The 24,980-nt window shown below is 35.5% G+C and overlaps 3 protein-coding genes across 3 annotated transcripts; 1 reads left to right on the top strand and 2 right to left on the bottom strand.

Moving 5' to 3' along the window:
* Positions 1–227: 227 nt before the first annotated feature.
* On the bottom strand, positions 228–5,051 carry LOC144446566 (E3 ubiquitin-protein ligase RNF139-like). Its single transcript, XM_078136359.1, has 2 exons — positions 4,789–5,051; positions 228–2,950 (listed from the first exon to the last, which is right to left on the bottom strand). The coding sequence occupies exons 1-2, from the start codon at positions 4,976–4,978 to the stop codon at positions 1,194–1,196; spliced, it is 1,947 nt and encodes a 648-aa protein (XP_077992485.1). The 5' UTR covers positions 4,979–5,051; the 3' UTR covers positions 228–1,193.
* Positions 5,052–5,320: 269 nt separating this feature from the next.
* Positions 5,321–9,457, top strand: LOC144446220 (RING finger protein 145-like). The gene is made up of 2 exons (XM_078135972.1): positions 5,321–5,806; positions 7,869–9,457. Exons 1-2 carry the CDS (start codon positions 5,605–5,607, stop codon positions 9,455–9,457), a joined length of 1,791 nt encoding a protein of 596 aa, XP_077992098.1. The 5' UTR covers positions 5,321–5,604.
* Positions 9,458–14,412: 4,955 nt separating this feature from the next.
* Positions 14,413–22,660, bottom strand: LOC144446477 (glutaredoxin 3-like). The gene is made up of 9 exons (XM_078136246.1): positions 22,603–22,660; positions 20,196–20,304; positions 19,904–19,978; positions 19,357–19,482; positions 18,454–18,628; positions 17,881–18,025; positions 17,102–17,212; positions 16,637–16,769; positions 14,413–15,481 (listed from the first exon to the last, which is right to left on the bottom strand). Exons 2-9 carry the CDS (start codon positions 20,280–20,282, stop codon positions 15,434–15,436), a joined length of 900 nt encoding a protein of 299 aa, XP_077992372.1. The 5' UTR covers positions 20,283–20,304; positions 22,603–22,660; the 3' UTR covers positions 14,413–15,433.
* Positions 22,661–24,980: the final 2,320 nt, after the last annotated feature.

The raw sequence follows: 24,980 nt of genomic DNA, 5'->3' as shown, positions 1-24,980 counted from the left end.
ACAATATTGAGAAACGATATATCAACATGATGTACATGTATGATGTTCGGCCCTCATCAGCCTTCTATGAGAGGGGTACATGTACATCGATGTGTGAGGGCACCATAACATGGCATATATGACAAACAAACATACACAGCCTTGAAACAAGTGGATAAAAACATTTCTATGTTCATGGAAAATAATCACAATCGTTTATTGCTATCAAATTTCTTCACTGATATCAAACAAGTTACAAAAAACATATTGCACCATAGAAAACCAAGGAATCGTCTCCAATACTAGACTATCAACACTGAACAAACAAAACGGATTCTTACTCTCATTTTTTTGTACAAGATACATTTTACAAATGGCATACTAGTAACATTTTAAGATTCTGTTCGTTATTTACAATTGAAGTTTGCCACTATCTTCTATCTACACTTGTAAGGATTTAATTAAAAACTGTATCTGCCTGCCTTAAATTTGTTTGATTATCAAAGATCTATACAATGAAGTACAGTCCCATGAATGAATGTATAGAACAACTGATAACACATTTTATAACCTATCAACTCTAATTTGTTTACGGCTAAAAAAATTATGTTATAATAGATGTAACAGTGATTGCTTGTACCTGGTGTATGTGCATCCTTACAGTAGTATTTACACTGCAATACAATACCAAAGATATACTGCATACCATTACCAGTACCTGCATACAATTGCAAATGAGGGCACAATCCTTATACATGAAATAGTGTGATCACACTGTGTGAATTTTACAGAAATTTGCTGTTTCAGATATAGTAGTGTGGGTATTTGGAGCTACTTGCAAAATTGCACTCTAGTGTTTACAGTATTTTCTGCTACACTTTCACTAAGTACACTTGTCAAAGTACGACTGCAGAGAACACTGCAAGTGCTCGTGAAAATACCCCGAGTATGCCACACTTGCATGCATGCATCATGAGGTTCTGTCATGCACTTAAATTTCACAGTCATTTTACCACGTTTACTCGGGTTTCCCCATCAAACTTACAATATTATAACAAATGGAAAAAAAATATGTAAATTTAATCAGATTTCTCAAACTCTGTTGGTAGGGTTCTAAAGCCTTTGTAAAAATGAATATAAATTTTTAGACTCAAACGGAGAGCGATACAGGCTTATATTTCCCTGACTGATAATTTGATGTAACATCCATTCTGTCATCTTCCACCTTCATTATCATCATCATCTTCATCTAATCTTGGAAGTCTGTATCGCAAATTTTCATTATTTGGGACTTGTTCGTCGTTAGCATTATCAATAACTTCATCTTCGCCCTCTCCTGGGGTTTCGTCACTTTTCTCCTCTTTCTCATAAATGTCTGCGTGACAAAGAGGGCATTTGTCTTGTATGTACAGCCATTTGCGAAGACACAAACTATGGAAGTAATGGTTACAAGGAGTAATGCATGCAGACACTAAATCCTGGTAGCAAATTGCGCATACGTCATTGTGTTGTGCTAATTCTTCTGCTGTTGCAGTTGGCAATGAATTAATCTTTTGCACTGCAGTCCTTCTGTTTGTCAACACTTTCCAACCCTGTTTGGCTTGTTGCCAGATGTTGAAATATGCATGAATGCACATCATGATGGCGCGTATCGTTCCACCTGATTCAAATACCATAATCCAGGCACCGTTACCGAACAGGAAGATACCAAAAATAAACTCTACGGAATTGCCGAAAGCTTTAACGTAATAAACGTAATCATCTAATCGTTCCCAAAATACGTTCCTGTAGGAATCAATCATAAACAGGGTATACACTGTCAGCGATACTACGACCTTGACGATGACTTCGATACAAAATGCGCTGATTGCTAGAAGCCACGTGCTGATTTTGTAATTGTTCCACACATGGAACATCAACCAGGGTGACGTGAGTAATAAAGATAAGCACACAGACAACACTCGCAGGTGTTTCGAAACAGATGTATTGTGGGATGCACTCAGTGCTAATAACACTGGATCAACCATGTTATGAATGAAATGCATAATTGCAGTCAATAACAGACAGAAGTTACGATAGAGTCGTGTGAGTCTCTGGTCTGGCAATAAACCTGATAATCCAGTCTGTAGGGCAAGTATGAAAAACAAAATGGCTGACACAGTTCCCATGTGTTTTTCTTCATCATTATCAGCACCTAAGACCCATTGTATTAATCTGCCAAATTGATGTGCGATGGATGAAATAACTGCACTCATTCCTAAAACTGTCAATGTTGAGTCACATCCACTTATCATCAGATTTGTAAGTATATCCCAAAACATTGCAGCGTCGACAGTGAGCCATAAACCTTCTTCAAATGGTAAGACCATGACAGTGAGGAAGACTGCTTGAATAGTGAATCTTGTCAACCAAAACACCCTAAGCACAGTTGGCACATGAAGACGTCGCCATTGGTCTTCAATGAATATATGTATCCCGTAATTCCGTATTATATGTTGAACAAGTATAAGCGCATATTTTGTTGAATAATATATTTTGTAGATTTTGATAAAAACGGTGTTTAAGAGAGCCAATAAAGGTAATCCAATAGACAGGTACCATGAAAGTATGTAGCTAACATACTTGGCCATATGAATATCATCCAGACTTGACGGTAAAGTAAATCGTACCATCAACGGCAAGAGAAACGCTGCGTATACAGTCATCCCTGTGAGCAGTATGTGATGTGTGCCAATTAATACTGTAAAAACCGATGCGTATCCAAATTGTACAAGTAGATAAATGAAAAACTCTGGTTTTAAAATAAAATCAGTGACTGTATTGTTGTCTTCAAGAGCATGGAGAAACTTGCCACAGAATGCTTCATTCCACCAATAAGATGTGTATAGAATGGCTGCTGTCATGACAACTGCATAAACTTTCAATAGGACCCTGAATGAAAGACTGAAAATGATGATTGCAACCATTAAACCTGTTGACAAAAAAACAACAGAGATAAATTAATGTTTTTGAAATGAAACTATAGAGCTTTCACGATTTGTCCATGTTGACCCACTTTGTACATCATTCATGTCTACATCACGTTCATGTGTACATTGTATGTACTTGTACATTGTACATGTACCTCAGAAACTGCACTCTTGTTAATCAGGGTGTTTGATGTACTCTTTTCTATGCAGTTATTGTAAATACTGGGGCCTGCCAAGAACATTTGTGATTTAGTGAGTGTTTTTGTTTCCATCTATGGAGAAATATATGTACTCTTGTCTATTTTAGAAGTGTCTGTTAGTGGCAAACTAACTGTCGTCAGACCGATTTGATACCATGGTTTCAAATCATTCTGATACTGATCAATGTTACATTAGCTCAATGGGAGACAAGATAACCTACTGTTGTTGAATATGTGAGTGAGATAGTTTTGTGTCACGATTTATACATGTATTTATTTATATGGAATGTCTACGTCTATTGACAGGCATGACCTTTGACACGGTGCCAATTTTGGCATGGATATTTCCATTGTCTAGGTAGGCAAAAATCGTTGCCTCGGTATATTGTATCCCAAAACTTTGAAAATATGTAGAGCCACTTGATAAATTGTGTATTTCCAATGAATAAGCAAAACACTGAGTGATTATATTGAGCCTTCAGTGGATCATGTACTCATGCATACTCATTACATTGGCTGCTATGTGACGTGCGTAAATGACCAAATGAACGCAACGTGGACCATTTGTTCTTCTTGACAATGAAATTTAGTGATGTAAGAATTTTACATGTGCATGTATATGTACATGCAGTTTCTAGAAAATAACACTAAGTCACTGTAAGTGCCTCATGCGTTTGTACCATGTGAAGTGTGCAGTTGTACATATGGACACCAGATACATAAGGTGTAAATGTACAAATGTATCCATGCATCTCAGTAACAGAACCATAATCCATGACAGGGCCTGGCATACATGTACGTACATGGCTTGTCACACGATGACACCTGTTTAGATTATTTGGTAATCCTCATACACATGATTTTATGTGCTGTATCAATCATATTCTAAGATAATAACTATTGTATCTTTGTGCCAAAACACACAAAATTGAAATTGTGAAATTCACACCTGTTAGCAGCATGGCATTATTTATAACATAGTAACAAGGAAGCAGACACATGGTATGTTTCTTGGAAGAGGAGTGAAATTTGAGATGTGAATCATGTACAAATGTACAAACACACCAGTTCTGCTACTTGTCATGATGTCAATGTTGTCTTCTCCAACAACTAGTGCTTGTCATTTTGAGGTGTGTAAACGATACATGTATACATGTACATGCATTGACAGTTGTTTGTCAATAAGCGGGTGGCCATTTTATTTTGTTCTGTAGACAATTACACAGTACCACGTCAGCATATGGTTATGTTTGTTCCATTATTAGCCATGGCTGTCTCACAGTATTTGTACGGTACATCCATGCATTTAGCTGAGTGTGTTGTGTTGATAGCCCCTAAGGAATCTCTAGCAAATCCTCCCAACATCAATATTAATAGATATCTCTAAAACTGTACATATTTATTGATTAATTCTAGTATACATGTATATACTGAAACCACTGTGTCCCCACCTAGTATTATTTACATGCACACATCATCACGTACATGTAGCATGTAGGTCGTGTCTATTTTCATGATGTAGTGAAAATAAAAAAGATACTCATACTCAATAATTTGTGACAGAAGCATTCGTTTATAAATTAATGAACGTGTCAAAAAGAAACGAGTTTTGTAATTTATACATGTGAAACAATACTTGCCTTTTATCGTGATAATAGTTGAAATAAAAGACTGGGTTTGCCATGGTAGCGGCACTTGATAGTTGAAAAGAGCGTCCACAATAAACACGGGTGGAACTCGTAAAATCACATCCAGAATAGCTAGGATTTTCAACGTTGGAAAATTCCTCCCTTCGACTTGAGGTTGTTGGTGTTCTCGGCGTTCCTCCATTTTCACAGTGTGTTAATTAATGTAAAAAAAGAAAAAAAAATGTCTATATGGTCAAGCAATGTCCTCGAACGGTTCGACATTGAGGGACAGAGAGAGCACATACGTTTCCGGGTTATGGGGCTCGTTCAACAACGTAATTTCTGAAACCTCCAAATCATTATTTTTGACCTATGTGACAAGTGCTTCTTCACGAAATTATAGTTTTTTACTTTCAAGACAGTTTTTCTTGACTTTTTGTTCCATAAAATTAAAATACATTAATGTTAGTAACATAATAAATTTTCCACAAGGAACATTATTTTTAATTGAACGAGGGTATGTGTTGAAGCGGAGAAGTAATCGTGTCGTCGCATGATCGCGTTGTCATTGATGATGCGATGGGATGTGATGCAAAGCGACTGCATCTCCACAATCTCAACCGTCCAGTAATACGGACACTCCTCTATCTTTCGACCTCGTTTATACTGTTTTGAAACCAAGCTAGCTGTGATCGAAAAGACAAACAAAATCCATCGCTGAGATCGACCGGGGTAGAAGTACATTGTGGGGGTCAACACACTTTGTAACGCGACTACTAATTTACATGTACCACATTGTCAATGTTATTGTTATGATTGAATTATAGAATGCAACCCGGTGTCAATATGGAGGTACACGTTGATATAATGCCCGTGTCTAGGGAAGATGAATTCGCAAGTACTCTCCTTCGTGTTCCGCCAGTGTTCATGCTTGAAGTTCTCCACCGAATAGACCTACTCCAAAAACTAGAGACGTTTGGATTTTCTGCACCCAATGCTTTCTTCCTGGGAGTTTTCATTCAATATTTTGGTAAGAATTTGTTGACTTTGATTTTGTTTATCTTATTTTAAATTTTTCAATCACAGAAATGACACGACTCCGAGTAAAGAAGTAAAGAGACATTGACAGAATCGATTCCCGAATTAATCCATCTGCAAGTACTAGTAGGACTCTGTAGGACTGTCATAACTATGACAAACTGCAGTAACTGTAGCAGTTTAGCTCTGTCGCTCTCTGTCCTCCGCATGTGCGATACCATTCTAATCACCCAATCAGGTTATTCTTACTACCTTTGCCCTACACAGTCTGTAAGGTATGCCATGTCTCCCACAAGCATATGTCAACCCCATTCAAAAGCCCATTGAGGGCAGAGTGACATGTCGCATTTTACAGTCTACCCGGTACATTGTTCCCATTTCAAACACTACATTTGTACATTACAGTAGCCCAGGACAGTCTTAATGAGATGAGAGTCAGGCATCACTGTTTCTATATGTTTTAAAACAGTCCTGTGTATCAATCTACTTATCGTTTGAATTGCTTGTGCACAATACAACCATACTCAGTCAACCGTTTACAAGTCAAACGAATAGTCAATTGCTCCATTTGCTGACCAAATATCACAACCCATGTAACTGTGACAATTTGTCATGTGACAGTGCAATCAAGCATCTGTACCTGTTAGACAAACATCAAAGGGTGAAGGTTGTACATCTATTAAGTTAATTGTGGAATTATTCATCACACTGTTTTGACAATCAACTAAACAAACAGTCAACTGATAAATGTTTAATGGCAGGTTGTAATGGATATGTGGCAAAGTGCATTTTGGCAATCAATCAATTCTGGCAAAACCAGTTATGAAAAATATTATGAAAAATTATGAAAAATATTAGAAAAGAAATGGTTGCTACTGGAATGTTAACTCTCAATCAGTCGGTTAATAGTACATCTTTTGTTGGAGTTATTATTGATAAATTTCTTTCCTGGAAACAGTCCATAGTATATGTTAAAACAAAGATCAGCAAATTAACTGATGTATTTCTCCGACTTCGAGCTGTCTTACCACAGCAAATCCTAGTCATGCTTTATAATACTCTTGTTCACCCACACATTATCTATGGGCTTGAAGTGTGGGGTAGTACATACTCCACATATTTAAATGATCTTTTTCTAATTCAAAAACGTATCATGCGTATTATCACATATAGTGACTGGACTGTACCAACAGAACCATTATTCAAGAAACTTGGTATTTTAAACATTTACCAGCAACAAAAATTACAGTTAGCAATATTTGTATATGATGTACTTCATAGGAATACACCCCAAGTTTTTGAAGACTTTTTTATTCCGGTTAATCACGCATACACAACTCGACAAAGTATTAGGAATGACTTGTGTATCCCAAAAGCTAAACATAGGACAGGACAATTTACCGTGAAGTATGCAGGCTCAAAACTGTGGAATAGTATACCACTTGATATAAGAAATATTCGATGCAGGTCCAAATTCAAACGAGAATACAAAAACTATTTGCATGTGTCTAGTTTTTCTTGTAAACAATAATTAGTTAATAGTTAGTTATTTTTCTTCCATGTATATATTGTATGTTGTAGCTGTATGTTTTTTGAACATAAGCCCAGACTATTGTATTTTGTTTGATTAAGTACACTGTATGTATTTAAGGGGATGGACTCGATTAGTTACTTAATAACTACTTCCAATCTCTTCTTTCCCGTTATCATGTAATTGTATTGTTTCATTGCATATTGTATCTTTAAATATTGGGAAATAAATTATATTATAATTATTATTATTATTATTATTATTATGTACTATTATTATAATTATTATATTTGATCAATACATTCAAGTCATGGAACTATATAATGAGCAATGTAAAAATGGTAATAATTTTCTCAAGTGTGAAATTGTTCCTGGTTACTATGGGTTACTGTGATTAGAACCCCCCCCCCCCCCCATCTTGTATAAGTTACACTACTTTTGCCTAATTTATCTAGTTACACTTGCATACAGTTTATAAAATAGTTATTAACTTTTTGTTTTGTTTCCCTTTTTTACGCAACAGGTTGTCTTTCAGTTGTGATAATACAAATTCTGCCAATAGAATATGTGATGCACTTCTATGGGTATTTGGTAACCGTTACTCTAATGATCACAGCTCATTTGCTATCGTCCAACTATATCTCTGGTGAAGAAGAAACTGGTTATGATGGATGGGTAATTGCCGACACAAACTGTCTCCTGAAATGGGTTATGTATACAGCAGCTCAGCTAGCCATTATGTATGTCTGCGCACGTGTAGCAATGAACAAACCTATGTATGGGTTCTCTGCCTACCTTCTGCCATTGCTTGTAAGACTTATTCCAGATTTCCCACTGACGGAGCTTAAAACTGCCAATACCTTTGCTGCGACATTCACAATACTACAAGCTATGACTATCATTTGTAGTTGTACACCTTTGTCTTCACTTTATCATATAATAGTAGATGGGTACAGAGTAATAGCAGATCATATCGAAATTTTCGGTGTCCTTAATGTAACTATTGCCATTTATAACCAGTTTTTCAAGCCAGCTGTTTATCTAGTTTTTTGGCTCGTATTATTCGGTATGCATGTTGCAAACTACTTGCTCAATAGCAGTCACCCTATTTGGAATGAAAATTGGGCGATAATACTACTTGCACTTGTTGCAGACTGCTGTGTTAGTCCCTGGAGTTTGATTGGTCTATGCTATACTGTGTCGTATCTTGCCTATGTTATCTTGACGTTGAGTAAAGTATATCTACAAGGGAGTGAAGGTTTTGTGAATGATAACATACTCCATCGTGGCTGGACAGAAGGAATAACGCTTCTCTTACTTGCATTACAAACTGGAGTCCTTGAAATGAAGAAAGTTCATCGGGTTTTCCTGCTTAGCATAGTTCTATTTGTCGTCTTTGCCTCAACGCTGCAATCCATGCATGAGATAACTGAACCAGTATTGATGGCATTAACAGCTGCTAATAACCGTAACTTCCTTCATCATATTAAAGTGCTCATTATGTGCATTTTCTTATTTGTTTTTCCACTGTACATGACTTATATAGTATGCATGTTCTTTGAGGCCGAATTTTGGCTTCTTGTCATCGTTTCAAGTTCTGTTTTAACGTCCGTGCAGATGCTTGCATCAACATTAACGTATGCATTGTTCATGATTGACAACTACCGCAGAGAGCCTTGGGAAAACCTGGATGACTTGGTTTATTGTATTAAAGCTTTAAGCCACATTTTGGAATTTTTTGTGGCAATATCGGTGCTGGTGTATGGCGCACTAGAGACGGCGTACAGTGACCACAGTATTATTAGTGCCACTATTATAATAGTACATTGTTATTTCAATGTTTGGAAACGTGCTCAGATGGGATGGGAAAGTTTTTTGCAACGCCGAGACGCAATGAGAAAAGTTGACTCCCTTCCAGCAGCATCTCAAGAACAGCTTGATGAGATGAATGACATATGTGCAATTTGTTATCAAGAGTTGAAAAATGCTCGCATAACTCCCTGTAATCACATCTTTCATGCGTTATGCCTTCGTAAGTGGTTGTATGTTCAAGACAAATGTCCACTGTGTCACAGATCTGTCGTAACCAAAGAAGATACAACACAACAATAAATCCATGTATAAGACAAAAATTCAAATATGATATACATGTACCTAACATTTGTGTTGTTGGTTTCACTACAAGTTTGTATGGAAAAATGACTTGTCACATGCGTCACCTTTACAAGTACATGTACTGTTTACACGTACAATGTAATGTAGTACTTCCCAACTCACATCAGAGATTATTTAATTAGACTATATTGTAGTTAATTCGCAAACCTTCTCCAGATGTTACTGTACACTGCTCCAGATGGTAGTACTGTACACTAGTACACTGTACAGTGACAGACTTATAATACATTATGTATAACATAACATTAACAAGGGGATGGAAAATATTATATGGTGCCCACCTACAGTCTTTGGACAAACTGTGTATAATAACAGCTGAAGATGGCTAAGTGATTAAGTCGACATATACTGATAAATGTAATTTATGCTCTTGGTATACATAAGATGATTCCAAGGCAAGGAAACAACTTTTTGGTTGTACATGTGAGTTGGTGAAATTTACATGAAATCAAGTCAATGTTATGACGAAGTGTTGCTCTTTGTTACTGTGTTTCTCTTATCAAAAATGTTCCTCTGGCACAAGTACAACCGCACTATTAAATGTCATTGTTGTGAAAGTCATGAGAAACATTTTAAGAACCAAGTGGTGCCATGTTGTGAATTATGGAAAATGAGTGGTGGTACAAATTTATGAGCCAGCTCTCACATCTACAAGATGTTGCCAAATGTGTTGTATTTCAAATAGTTCCATATACATGTATATGTAGTGTATGTACTAGGAAGAGTGGTGAGCCTGATGTTATCTGCATTGCTTTATTCTTAGCATGCTTAGGGGACCCAGAAAAGTCATTTACACCAATCCTGCATGGCTTGACCTCGCTAAAATAAAATGATAACAATGGGCAAATCTGGCTTTACAAGAGGCAGCTTGCTGTACACAGAGGTGAGGCATTGTGGGAATTAAACAATACTTGTGGAGCTTCTTGCATTTTGAAACACATTGCTAAGGCCAGCTGTGACAACAAAAAGAAGCGCCTAACATTGTTTATTTCCCAGCATACCTTGTCCCAGTGTGCAGCAGGTCTCTTCTGAGCCCGGTTTGCCAATTTTTATAAATCTATGTCAGAGAGGTCATGGGTGAAGGCTTGATGATGAAAATGCCTTTTCTTGGTCCCAAGCATTAACAAGTGCAGGTAACAAAAAAGCCGCCATGCCTTTTTTCTGATTTAAATGCAAGATTTGTTCATTTGTAAGCCTTCAATAGGTTTTCCAATAGTGAGAACCTAAAACTCTGTCCAGTAGTACTTTTAGTAATCAAGTAGAATTCTGTTCTTATCTATTCCATCAAGTTACATGTATAAGTACAGAAATATACTGCCTGTTTCATGTTAGTGTTCACTGGCTCTGTTTGATTGCAATTTCTTGCTACATACACAGTTTGTGCCTTAATGACAAGATGCAGACATGTACATGGCAATGCTTTGATGTTTGCATTTGTTGTCTGCATGGTGGCAGGTTAGGTCATTTCATTTCATCACAATGTCGCAACCCCCCTCCCCCCAAAAAAACAAACAAACAAACAAACACAAAAACGAACCCAAACAAACAACAAAACACCTGTATTCATTCAATCTTGCTATCTTTAAGTGTAGCATGTGCTTTTCCTTATTGGATTTGTACATGGTGGTATCAAACAGAGCCTGTGTACTGTACACTAATATGAATTGGGCTGTAAGTTCTGTATGTATGCATGTTTATTGGTAAATCATGACTACCTACGTGATGTGTACCCTTTTGTCTCAAACATAAATGTAAATTGTACAAAGTCTTGGTCCAAAGATGGTAATATAGGCTAGCTTTAGTACCCAGGTGGTGTGGGTAATGTACAGCGCCCTCTATAGCCAATGTGCCCTGCCTTCAAATAACATGAACAAAGCCCCTGTTAAAGAATGCCAGAAAATTGACTGTAATGATTTTGAACATTCTACAGGGGAGCTTTTGGTCGTTTTAGTAGAATTGAAAAGATCATGCTCTATTTTACATGACTGACATGTTATTTTGCATTGACAAGATGTAATTACAGGTTGATCGTCAAGAAACTCTGGTGTTCAACACCTGCCTGTACTTTATACCTTCAGTTTGGCTGACTGTCAATTCAGACGACAACTCAATAGCATTACCCATTTTTTTTTGTAAATAGACATTATTGCTGACAAGTGCTTGTCAGTGAACACTCCAAATTTCCAACGAACCAAGTATGAAATTAATATGACTGTCAACATAACCAAATGAGCATAACTAGATGTGCCTGCAATGAACACATGTGCTGGAATGAGATATGTCATCCAAGCAAGCCTTTTGGCATGACCCACATCACCTGTTGACTATCTTTTTTCATTGTTGAGTGCTCTTGACAGTCATTCCATGTTGGGTAGGGCAAATCTGTCAGATCACCAAACAGTGAAAGGTACTTTGCTAATGTTAAGACGTATAGATATTATGCATACTTGTATCTCTCCATTCCAAGACTTTATATGCTACACAGTAGTGTTAACATTACACAAGAAAATAGAACAGAGGACTGACAGCCATATTTGTATTCAACCTAGGGAGTAAGGATTAGGGTTAGATTAGGATAGGCGTAATGTTAGACCCTAACACAAAGATCTTGTGTCATCCAACACAAATAACCACTGTTCTAAACTTGTTCCACAAAATACATGTTCTAAATCTGACAGATTTAAAACAAAATAGAAAAGTGTTTCCCTACAGATGAGTACAAAAAATGGCTTGAATTTTTGACTAGTTTTGTTAAGAGTACAGTCTCTTGCTGTCCATTATAAAGATTATTTGTAAGGACTATTTATCACTGTATAATGTACTTGAGGCAGTGTTTTGCCATTGAGGGCACTCTGTAATTTTTACAGATGTTCTCATAGTAATAGTAATTTGACCAAACAAGGTACTTGCATTGACTCAGCAATCTGTGCGCTCAGATGTGCAATATATTTTTGCTTGGAATGAGGCTTAAAGATGATAAGTATAGTCAAACTAAAGTTTTTACTTTACCGGAATATTCAAGTGTAAATTTTTGCCATTTCAGTCAGTTAAGTTTTACATGCAATTGCCATATATGACATGTATATTATATTTTGTGAAAATGAATGGTGTAAAACACCAATGAGTACTATGTGCAATAGTTAAGTGCTTAAACAAAGTGCCATGGGACTCCCCACCCCACCGCACTCCCCTCCCCCCACTCCACCCCCCAGCTGAACATGCTGTCTCCTATACAAATGTAAGCATGACATCATTAACCGTACAATAATGAATGTTATGGACTCTAGACTCATACTTGGTAATGAAAATTTCTACTCACATTGTTAAACATTTCTTGGAAGCATCTCCCAAATTTCTCTAAAGTCTTGTCATTATCAGTATCTTCAGTATTGTGCTGAGACACGTGACAGTAGTACACCCCTGACGATGCTGACGAGACGTCAGCGAAAATTTGTGATTCGCTTCCAAGAAATCTTTTACTAATGTGAGTAGAAATTTTCATTACTCAATCATTAACCCTGTTGACAGTGAATGGACATGTCATCAGAATAATGACTGTTCATTGACTCAGAGTTCATAGATAAAAACGTAAAGATTTACTCAACAATCAATTTTTTTGGACAGATCACTAAATTTTTTATCATCATGCGTCTGACATTGGAAGATGCATGAAAAAATAGTTTATTGGTTCAAGGACAGAGACAAAAATGTTCTCTTTAAATATGTAGTTATTTGATAAAAGTAGATGAGCATTTGAAGATGCAATATTGACATTTCCTGTAACAAGTTTACTAGAATGTCATCACAGAAAATGTCCAAAATGAAATCCATTTAATTGTGACTAGAACCTGATGCCCTGGGGTGTTTCACAACTTTTATTTCACTTGTATCCTGAGAATGGTTAAAAGTATGGTAACAGTTTATAAATAAATAAATGTGCTTTTGAGAACCATGGCACTTCCAAAACCAATGTGATGTGATATACATTGTTACTGTAACAGTAAAATGAAGTGTCATACTGTATGCAAAAAAAAGCAATCCGACATTGTTTGTTGTTTGTGCGTCATCCACTTTACATGTATGTACAACAAAAAATTGAATTCAATTGTTAATAATTAATCTTTTGATTATATTTTAATATGTAAATCAAAATGCTAATCGAGAGCCCAGAACTGCCCTCGTATGAACTTTCCATGTGCTACTAAAAACACTAGTGCTGAGGAATAGTTTTCATGACCATAGTATTTTTTGTATATTATCTTGAAAATTAAATGTTGATAATTATATATGATAGACTAAATTATCAAATCAGAGAAATTCTACAAGTTTCTTTTAATTTTAATATCAGTTGCCTTATGTGCCTGCTAACAACACATTAAATGTTTGCACAAACAAAGGAATGAGTTGCATATTTCTTGTGTGGAAAGTATGATTGCATCTGAACTTAGTCAATTTATGAATGTCCTACTTCAAAATAATAGTGTAATTAGATATTTTAGAACATTAAAATTTTATTAAATATCATTCAATGTAACTTCATCCCTTCCTACAACAGGGGATGATGTTTATAAACATTGTAAAATACCTTATTTATACTAGTCTATTATTTCGTACTAGGATAATTTTATGCATTAACTGACTCTGTAATATAAAACTCACAAGTGATATGTTTACAGTGGTAATATTTTGATATTGAACATTTTATGTTTGTGGATGTTTTGTGAGTTTATCTCAAGCCCTCAGTGTAAATTGTTAGCACCTCTAGTCTCATACCTTAAGGTGAAATATACTGCTTTCCCCCCTTTAATATGAAAGTAGTTTTTAGTACAACTGAATTTTAAATCAAGAATTTGCAATGACACACGGGAGACATATTGGATTCTGACCAATTTTATTTATCCAATTAATTACCAGAGAAATGACAACACGAAAACGTGGGCATGCTCATCACAATGAACGAATAGTTGTTGAGTGTTATGTACACATACATTAGTTAACCAATAGTATAATTGTAGATTTTGGATTTCACTCAGAGGGTTTTAGTCTAGTCTGTATAAACAGATACATCCTGGTCACTCTGGTTACTGTATCATAAGGCAATCGGCTGGCAGAGTCACAAACAAATCTGTACAACTTCTTCCATGACAACGTGCAGCAAGATGACGCCACAACTTTGTCAATACATTTCAAATACCTGTACAACATTTCAGTAGGTGGGAGGGGGATATTTTCCAATCATCTGCCTTTTAAGACAAGTCTTCTATATTTGATGGCATTACCAGCATGTACAGAGAGCAATGCATAGCCCCCTTGGGGCTATGCCAGTTGGAGAGTCACTACATGTAATAACTATGCTCTCCATTTACCACCAGTTTCATTTTCTGACCAATGCAACTCCTATCAGAAACACTTGGTACACTGGAAATATTCTGAAAGCTGTTGTGTAATGTATAAATTGACTATGTAGATCTGATAACAATATCATGACTTATGATTATCTATTGGTTTGTTTTGAGATGATATGAAAGGTGGACTGAAGATTGTGTATCTAACAATGAGATTAACCAAAAGTTTAAAGACAACAATTTTAAGTTTTTGATTTATGTTTTTCAAAAACAAAACCATCAACTTGACATACACCTGTGTCTTGGGTTTTTTTTATGGCTGGATACTAAATAATCTATCAACAATGAATTATGAAGTGTCATCACTCTGTAGTTGGACTGTGAGCCTAGTTTTATCAAAACTAGTAAATTATTTTCAGCAAAGAGCTCATATCATAACATTAACACTTCCATGATTTTATAATGATTTTATAATTAGGATCTACCACTAGAAATTGCATCATCAAAAATGCAAAGTCTTCTGAGAAATTTACTGGACTGGAGGTACTATATGTTTTTATCAACCATTCTATGAACCTTGAAGAACATTCTCCAACTCTTCCGATTCTTGCAATTCCTGAGAAAGAGACAAGAAAATAACTCTTAGCATTTATGTATACCATGCATAAGCCAAGTTGAACAAAAAATATGGAATATGTACTCTGGTCGTTCTATGCCACGACAATGTTTACCTATGTCATGACAACACGTGTCTATGTCACTAGTTCTGTGTTTGAAATATGAATCAGAACGTTCAAAATTACGACTCGTAGTGACAAGGGCCCTTAGGTCATTTGTATTTTCCTTCGCTGAACAAAGAAAAATATTGGGGAATAACATCTAATTATACCTCATCACACGCAAGCTACAACTGAAACAGACAGTCCACCGGAAGACTATATGTAACATAATATACTTACTATCAAAGTTTATCATTTTGCAAGTTTAGGTTGTTGTTTTCTTAATAGATAACAACACTTTACTGGTGAACACAGCATGATTGTTATTGAGAGGAGTCTAAAAGATGGAAGAATGTCGAAGAAAACCTCCCTTGTCACTCACAATTCTGTTGTGTTCAGCAATAAAAGTGTTATTGTTTACCTGAATAAAACAACAACCTCAACTTGCCAAAAGATCGCCTTTGATCAGTAAATGTATGTTTTGTATAGTCTTCCGGTGAACACTGCCTGTTTTAGCTGTGAGTTGAATATGTTGGAGCCCTGGTTTATACCCTGGTTGTCCTATGTCACCACAAAGTCTGTCTACATGTGGGGTGAATGCCATTGCTGTATGTAACACTATGAAGTCAACATCAAAGACAGAATAAACACTGTACAGTGCTTTCAACAATTCTCACTGAGGCAATTCTGGCTTCTTCTTTTTTTGAGGACAAATGCTACTTACAGTGTTTTTGCTAAGGTTGGGGGACCCGGTAAAAGAAAGGTGGAAACATGGTAAAACAGGCATAGTTTCAAAAACATTATGCCATAACTTTGTGGGGAACCTCAGTAAAATGTAAAATTTTACCTGTTTATCACCCTTAACAAAAACACTGTTTTGTCTACAGAGTAAACTCCACACTTACCTTACTTATATTGTAATTCATCTAAAGTAATTACCCCCAGTACAAGTTATTATCATAAAAATACCACCAGTTTGACATTACAGTCAAAGTTTGAGGTGTACATAATTTAACTATCCCACGTATTACATCACAAAAAATTAAGCTCACCTTGACAATATCAAGTCCACCAATCAGCTCTCCTTTAACATAAAGCTGTGGATATGTTGGCCAATCAGAATATTTTTTTAAACCCTGGCGAACTTCATTATCTTGTAAAATATCAAAGGTGTCATATTCCAACCTAATTAATGTACAAAGAAATGGCAAAAACAAACATGTTAACATTTAGCAGCATGTTGATTTAAGCTATAAATTGATGTTGATGTAATTACACTCACAATAGAGTGGCATTTATAATAGCACGTTTTATATAGTGGTCGTATATTCAACCGCATTCAGTGTTTACATGAACTTGACTACAGGGTGATTATAACCATATAACCAAGGCATCACCGTCACCAACTTGCGTAATCTAAAACATGCAATTACATGCAGCTTCAGTCTGTGTTTATCTTACTTTACCAATAGCACATTATTTGCAGTAATACTTTGAAATGAAGCATTTCCACTTACCCTGTATCATTAAGAACATCTGTTATTTTCTGACTGAACCCACATTTGGGATTTGAGGGATCGCCTTTCATGAACAACATAATTGTAGATTTATTTATCAAACTTTTTAACCTGTGGAATAGGAAAACATTTTAATTAACTTGAAAGTTTAAGTTTGACTTAAAGGTAAGAGGGTAACTTAAGTGAAATTCATCTGCAATAAATGAGAATAGAAACAGCTATAAATGTGTTTTACACCCATTTTTTGCAGATGTACAGTTAAAGAGGCACAAGCAAGTGAAAATTCTTGCATAATAACCTCAATCAAACTATTTTAAAATGATTTTAATACTGAGTGGTATTTTTTCTATAACATTAAATTGTCTTTTGGCATTGTCAAAACAGTTGATTGCATACTAGGGATTTCTTAAAAAATTTTGATACATATGATAAACTATGTAATTGGGGACTGCTTGTAAATTTTATCTTGATACCATGTTCAATTTCAGTCAATTGCAAGTGGTGGCTTAAGGTACATGCTCCAGTTAGTACAATACTGCGAGTACCTTATACATTATGCAGCATCCACTATGCCAAAACAAGTGTCCCTTTAAGTACCCAGCTTGTACCCCTTTAAGTACAAGCTGCATCCTTGTGATTTGGCATTAAATCGTCTTTACAGGTTCATAGATGATATATTCATGGCCATTAGTATTTGTTTATTTGACATTTCCATGGCAATAAATGAATTTACTGAGACACTTAGTATGAATTATGGGTAAAATTAAATTAAGACTCACCTATCATCCAAACTAGCTGCCTTTGGTAAAGTATTTGCTAATTCTCCACTTTCTTGCATTTCTTTAATAATATCTACACCTCCTAAAAGTTCTCCATTTATGTACAACTGTGGATACGTGGGCCAGTCTGAGAACTTTTTCAAACCTGAAAAAAAGAAGAATATTTCTGTTATTGCAGATAACATTTCAAAATCATAAATCGAAATATCGTAGTTCCATGGTCATCAGGTTCAAAACATAAAATGTATAAATTACCATGTTGAAGGGGAACTCACATCAACTAAATAAAGGTATTTCATAAATGTTTGGTTCTGGGGACTCATTTTATGATTTCACATCAAGTTCATTTCACATAATTACCAAGAAATACTAATTTAAAGTTAGAACTATTTCATCTTCATTATTCTCCTGTTAGCCTCTGTTCTCTTAGCAGACATACATATATATAGTAGTTGAATACTAAATATTCATGATTCTTGAGTGCTCATTACCTTCAAATAATAAAAATGAATATTAATTGTTCATCTAATGCAATTCACTGATTCAAGTTATAATGTTGTTTCATAGACTTACCTTGTCTAACGTCATTATCTGTTAAGATATTAAAGGTGCTGAAATTAGCATTGTGTTCTTTCAGGATACTGATCATCTGTTTACTAAAACCACACTTGGGGTCATCTGGTGTTCCTTTCATAAACAGCATACAAGGTGCATGGCTGATTAATCTTTTGAGTCTCTCATTAAGGTCCTATGATGAAACATATACCACAGATTACTTTTAGTACAACTATATTTATAACTACATCTAATATACCCTTCCTTTCTTTGTTCAGCTGAGAAAGACATGTATAAAAGCACTGAAGGACAATGCATGTTCATTTAACTAACATCAAGCAGTACAGTACACTCTTTTTTTACATGTACGTAAAAACAGAGATTACTATCAACTCATAAAATGCAATTCTTTACTCTTCAGTCATATATATGCTTATACATTTGTATACAGTCAGTACAATATATGCCACACTCCAGCAAAGGCAAAAGGTTGTATCGTTTGGCACCTAGGAGTGCTGTTTGGAAACACCTTTTGGAACATGATAGTCGAGTATATTCTATACTATAGCCTCCTTTGAAAAATCATTTCCCCATGTTTGATGACAAAAGTTGGTGGTAGTCTCCGTCACAAAATGCTGCTAGCTTTGCTTCAGATCAAGGAAATTGTTTTAGTCATATTTTGTAGACTACTTCATGTACTGTCATGTGATATTAGCCATCATATTTTTCTAATCTGGGGCGCCCTCTTGTGACACTTTTTTCTGAAAATGACTTACGTTGTTAACCAGAATAATATAATGAATTCAGAAGCAACACTGCATCCTATGAGCTACATATAGTGATTATCATACACATGTATGAATGCACTTACAGTAAAATAACATTGCCACATAAGTTAGTTTTGCCAAAAATTACAATTACCTCTCTTTTTGGTATAGCTGCTGTAGGAAGTGGTGGTGGACTGGCTAAATTGCTGGCATGATGCTGGACCTTTTTATTGAGTTCTGGTGCATTGGCTCCATCTAGCCTATCTATTTGTTTACCATTCTTTGTAAAACAAACACATAGGACATATGTTATTCTCCATGTGATAACTCTCTACATTGTGAACTAAACACTTACTATGCTATCTTGTCACATGTCACACGTTAAAATGATGGTTTAAAGCTGAACTTGCTGTAATAAGGTATCATGTCTTTGATCACACAACAAGACATTCACTGAAAATTGCTGACATAGCAATAATTAGACATTGTACATATTAGGGGTTGATTGTATCTATTGACCTATTCGTTCAATCATGTGCATGCTCTTGACACTGAACCAGGTTATAAATACCATCTTTTCTGTTTACACACATTCAACTTGGCTTTTATACTATATTTCAATTCATTGGAATGACACATGATTGTCTATAGTTAAATCATTACTCAGTCATGCTAAAAAGTGAAACACAGCATGTCCTTACCTTGATAAATATAAATGTTGGCACAGCACTTATTTCATGTCGTGCTGATATCTGTGGTACGGCTTCTGCTTCAACCTGTTATAAAGGCAAAAACAAGTTGTAAAAGGGTCAAAACTGAAAATCATTTCCAAACTGTCTTTTAAAAATACTTCTTGTTCACTGTATTTCTTTAAAGGTACCTGCACATACCATGGTATTAACATCATGCTGAAAACAGGGCTATCAAAATCAGAAAGTAATTCCATGTCTATAATACCCTATCCATTCAGGTCATTTATGTCAAATGACTTACTTTGACAAACTTGACTTGAAGGAGCTCCTTGGCCAGTTCTACCATAACATCATTCATTACTTCACACTGTGGTGCCCATGGTGCCATGAAATGGATCAAAACAAGGGCGCTGAGTGACAATGAGAAAAATAAATTATATTAAAAGAAAGACAGCTTGTATTAGAGATTCAAGCAAACATGCAACGTGCAAACTAGAGACACAATTAGGCAGACAATGTTATTTACATCTCAAATAACATTTTTTGTAATGAGTTATATAAAACAACATAGACACTGATACTATCAGTGTCTACATGTACATTGTATGTTGTTTTATGTAACTTATGTAACTATGTGATAGTGCTCAAGCACATAAAATGATACTGTGAACACAAATCAACATCACTTTTGGATGAGACAAGGAAGATTTAAAATCACAAAGAGAAAATTGTAACATTTTAACAGTGCACGCACAAAATCAGTATGTGTCTGTATGTTGATTGTGTACTTTGTAATAAGAGACCTTGTGTGAGACATAATATAGAACATCATGCCACTTAATAGAACTCTATAGTCTCTCTAGTTTGGTAGTACTTTGGACAAGTGATATTGCATATCATTTCATGTACATGCCACTACAATAATGACCAACTTGTAGAATTAGGCTACACATGTACCATGTCAGGAGTATATTATTGACTTCTAAAACATGTGGGTATTTAACTTTGCCAAAAACACCTCTTGAAGATCAATGAAACCATCAATTAGTCTTGCTAGATATAGATACATTGTATGTAGCAGTGTTAACTTGTTGGCAGTATTATAAGCAGTAAGCAGACCACCTGTGAAATCTGGCCGAATTCCCAGTCATTTTATTGGTGTTCCCCACTGAAATTATGGTATGATGTATTAGAAATTGTGCATGTTTTACCATATTTCCCTTTTCTCTTACCAGGGCTCTCCAACCTTAGCAAAAACACTGTGCAGGAAAATTGTTCTGGGAAGATTGTTGCAAAGAATAAGGAAAAGCAAGAGGAAAATGTTGCCTATTTCATGTTAGTGTTCACTGTCTCTATTTGATACAATCATGGACTGCAGAAAGCAATAAGAAACTGCACATGCTATGTACATTTTAAGACAGCAAGACTGAATGCATACTACATGTACATAGTTTTTTGCTGCATTTTGCCTCAATGAATTGTAAATTCATGTGTGAAAGTACTTGTCAGTTATATACAATGTACATCTACAAAAATGTAACTGTCCACCTTCTGTGATAATATCATTGTGGCTTGGTGGCATGCCATACTTTCCTACACAGAAGTAATTATTGTTATTGATTATGTTGTTGAAATATTGACCTTCCAGCATTTTTGTCAAATGTACCTTATTATCACTTCATTAGCTGCAAACCTGACTATATCACTATGACTCATCATTTTCATATATTCAAAACATGACAACAATTACATGTAGCATAAACAATCTGAAGCTCTAACCTAAAATATAAATACATTTTTATAAAATTCTGAACAATAAAATCATATCATTGTGTATTATAAACTATGACCACCAAAAGTGATTTTTACATGAATCACTAATGTTAGTCAATGCAGCCCTACAGATTCTGGCATCATTTTCTGTGTGCCTTTTTGCAAGACTAAGAGTGAAGGGACTGCAGTCAGAATCGAGTCTCTTAACCACTTTTTATATCACCATTATTATAAAATTGATCTATCCAGGAAGCTCAAATAAGTGTTAATCAAGTAATGTTACTTCTTTCCACTGATGCCCTAGAATATATCATCAAATACACAGAAAGGTACTAATCGTCCTGAGATGTAATCTTGATGGAATAGTATAATGGATATTTTCGTGTTCATGTCTCTTTTAGACATTGGGGAATATGTGGTGAATGAAGCAGTATGATGTAACATAAACAACGGATGAGAGTGAGATGAAAGTTGTCCCGATCCCGATGAGTGCGGCCCCAGAAACGACAGATACAGACATGACAGACGAACGTGCAGACTCCCTGGACCCACGCGCGTGCAATCGAGCTGGACGTGTTCGTGTATGTCAATTTTTTAAGACCTAAATGGCTAGAGATATCTCTTTTTATCTGGCCAACGCCGCCCCCCCCCCCCCACCCTCTATTGCGGCGCCAAGTCATCCCATTCTCCCATCCATCCATACAAACACGGCGATGTACAATACATCTTACATTATATTATTATACATCATTACATGTGCACTACATGTACGTTGGATTTCATAATCGACAATCTCGATTCATTCATGCGCATGTCGGTGGAGCAACGATTTCTTGGTCAAGACGGGATGCAAAACTGATATGTTTACGTCCAGTCGAACTTTATGGTACTACTTCATGTTGAAATATATTAAACGTTAAGACTCATTCACAAACCTTCCAGCATTGTTCGTTATTTCGTCAACTTCATTCGCCGACTTTGCCTCACGTACGTCCGCCATATTCGAAATGACCTGACCTCATTTGCTTGTTTGTCATTTACACACTCAACGCTCACGTAGTCGAGTTACGCATCACAATCAACATCCGGGCATTTATTCTGGACTGTCTGTTTGTCGCCAGACGGAAAGCTGCAGCAGACGCTCGCTCGTGACCTTTTTACCGTCATGAATACGAGAAAAAAACCCTGATAGATTTCAAACTTTTGAATGATATTAACATATACCACATAGGACGAAGTAGGACACACTAGAACTGTTTCACAGGCAGTACTGTAACTCGATGGAAAGAATAATTTCAAAACGAGGTGAGTTTATACAACTTTTTTTTAGATCTGTCGTCTGCAACTTGGGCAAGTACAAAACGTTAGTGACATGGCCTAAAAAAATGTGTGGTTCTGGTTCCGATTACGCTCAAATTTAAGAATAAGGAGTCTTTTCTTCCTTTTTTCCCCTCTTTTTGTAATTTTTCTTTTCATGTATGAGTGTCTAGTTCAAGTAGTTATGTTTTCCGTTGTTTTCCATATGGTATCTGCTGGCATTGGTTTCTTCCCATCAAATGTACAGCCATTACACATAGGAAGAACAGTTGTATACTGTCTTTTTAAGTTGATACCACTATTTCTCGCGAGACTTCATAATTTTTGCGATTTTATTATTTTTTTGTCAATACATAAAAAAAAAGTTTAGGGTTGGCAGTGAAAAAACTAGGTGGGGTCGGTAACCGGAGCCAAGCACTGTTTTTACAAGGTCCAATGACAATGTGAGTGCTAAACTGAAACATAAACTGAAATTCTTCTCAGAAAATGACAATGATATGGAGGTAAACAGAAATATGCTTGACTTGTTGATATTGTTTTATCCTATCTGTTGTTGTAAACGAACCTTTCAATATTTCTGTATCCACAACTTTAACTTACCTCCTGAATCCGAATCTGAAAGCAAACAAAAGTACACTAGAGTAAGACATGTACAACACAATAAAAATCACAAACAAACAAACAAACAAACAAACAAACAAACAGAAACAAAAGTGCAGAACAATCAATGGCTCGCATAGTTATACAATTACATTTTTAACACAGAATCAGAGGAAAAATCAATGGTATCGTAAATATACTAAAATGTGATAAATAAAAGAGGGGTGTGCTTCACTATATTTAATAATGTGATATTCTATTTACTCCTCAGAGAACTGAGTACTTATTAAAGTGGAGCAACTATCCAAAGGGTAGATACAAAGAACAAAGTCAGTAAAAGTTAAAGCAAAGGGGAGGTGTCTAGTGTCTATAATCAAAGTGACATGGAAAGCTTAAATAAAAAGGCCGAAATATGTGTTTCAAATTTCATCTCAGGGAGCCCAGGAACAGTGCCCAAACAAACAAGCAAACAAACAAACCATGCATGGGTTAATGGAAATATCATTTTAAATGCATGGACAACAATCTATATACATGTATGTATTATTATCTATACAGACCTGTATAAGCCTACTATTGAAATAATATTATACTTTATTTCTATTTATACTCATCTATATATTGATGAGTATATAGGAACATGGTATATCCATGGAATCCGTCTTACCTCCACGGTATATCATTATACACATACCCATCCAGTTTTGAAGACATGTGCATACATACATACGTACGTACGTACGTACGTACGTACATACATACATACATACATACATACATACATACATACATACATACACACATACATACATACATACATACATACATACATACATACATACATACGTACATGCGTGCGTGCGTACGTACGTACGTACGTACGTACGTACGTACATACATACATACATACATACATACATACATACATACATACATTGTCAGAGACTGTGTGCATATTTGCATCGTTCTAAATTACTTTAAAAAGATTCTTTCTATAAAATCAGAAGATATACTGGTACAGAAGAAAAACAGGATATCAAAATTACATACTATGTTTTGTCGATTTCGTATGAAATACGACATGGAGATAGTTTGCACAAAGAGAAAGTTGATTATATGCATTGCATCGAAATTTACGATTTGCTTGTAAGCTTGAGTCAAAACTGCAAACTACATATCTTGATATCGAGTTTGATAACTGTTTGAATTTTTAAGATCGCCTTGCCCTCTTTACGTGACAATAACACATCGAATGTTGTATTAAAAGAAGATAAACAATTTTCTATTATATCTATTCTTCACTCAATATCGATCGTCGAAAGATTATACTCTTGTGTAGTATGACGTGCAATTATTTCCACCTTATCTTCAGCACTGAGAGAAACAGCAAAAAATC

This window comes from Glandiceps talaboti, chromosome 15 (genome assembly GCF_964340395.1).
Source record: "Glandiceps talaboti chromosome 15, keGlaTala1.1, whole genome shotgun sequence".
Lineage (NCBI taxonomy): Eukaryota > Metazoa > Hemichordata > Enteropneusta > Spengelidae > Glandiceps > Glandiceps talaboti.
The sequence above is the reverse complement of the archived record's forward strand: the minus strand, read 5'-3'. Positions and strand labels throughout refer to the sequence as shown.

Bases quoted from the DNA above. Each gene is read 5' to 3' on its own strand.
- LOC144446566 (XM_078136359.1), bottom strand. From the start codon at position 4,978: ATGGAGGAACGCCGAGAACACCAACAACCTCAAGTCGAAGGGAGGAAT. The intron at 2,951-4,788 runs GCAAGTATTGTT...TTTTGTCAACAG, and splicing joins AACTATTATCACGATAAAAG to GTTTAATGGTTGCAATCATC.
- LOC144446220 (XM_078135972.1), top strand. From the start codon at position 5,605: ATGCAACCCGGTGTCAATATGGAGGTACACGTTGATATAATGCCCGTG. The intron at 5,807-7,868 runs GTAAGAATTTGT...TTTACGCAACAG, and splicing joins AGTTTTCATTCAATATTTTG to GTTGTCTTTCAGTTGTGATA.
- LOC144446477 (XM_078136246.1), bottom strand. From the start codon at position 20,282: ATGGCACCATGGGCACCACAGTGTGAAGTAATGAATGATGTTATGGTA. The intron at 18,629-19,356 runs GTAATTGTAATT...GTTTCATCATAG, and splicing joins CAGCTATACCAAAAAGAGAG to GACCTTAATGAGAGACTCAA. The intron at 16,770-17,101 runs GTAAGTGGAAAT...TACATTAATTAG, and splicing joins GATGTTCTTAATGATACAGG to GTTGGAATATGACACCTTTG.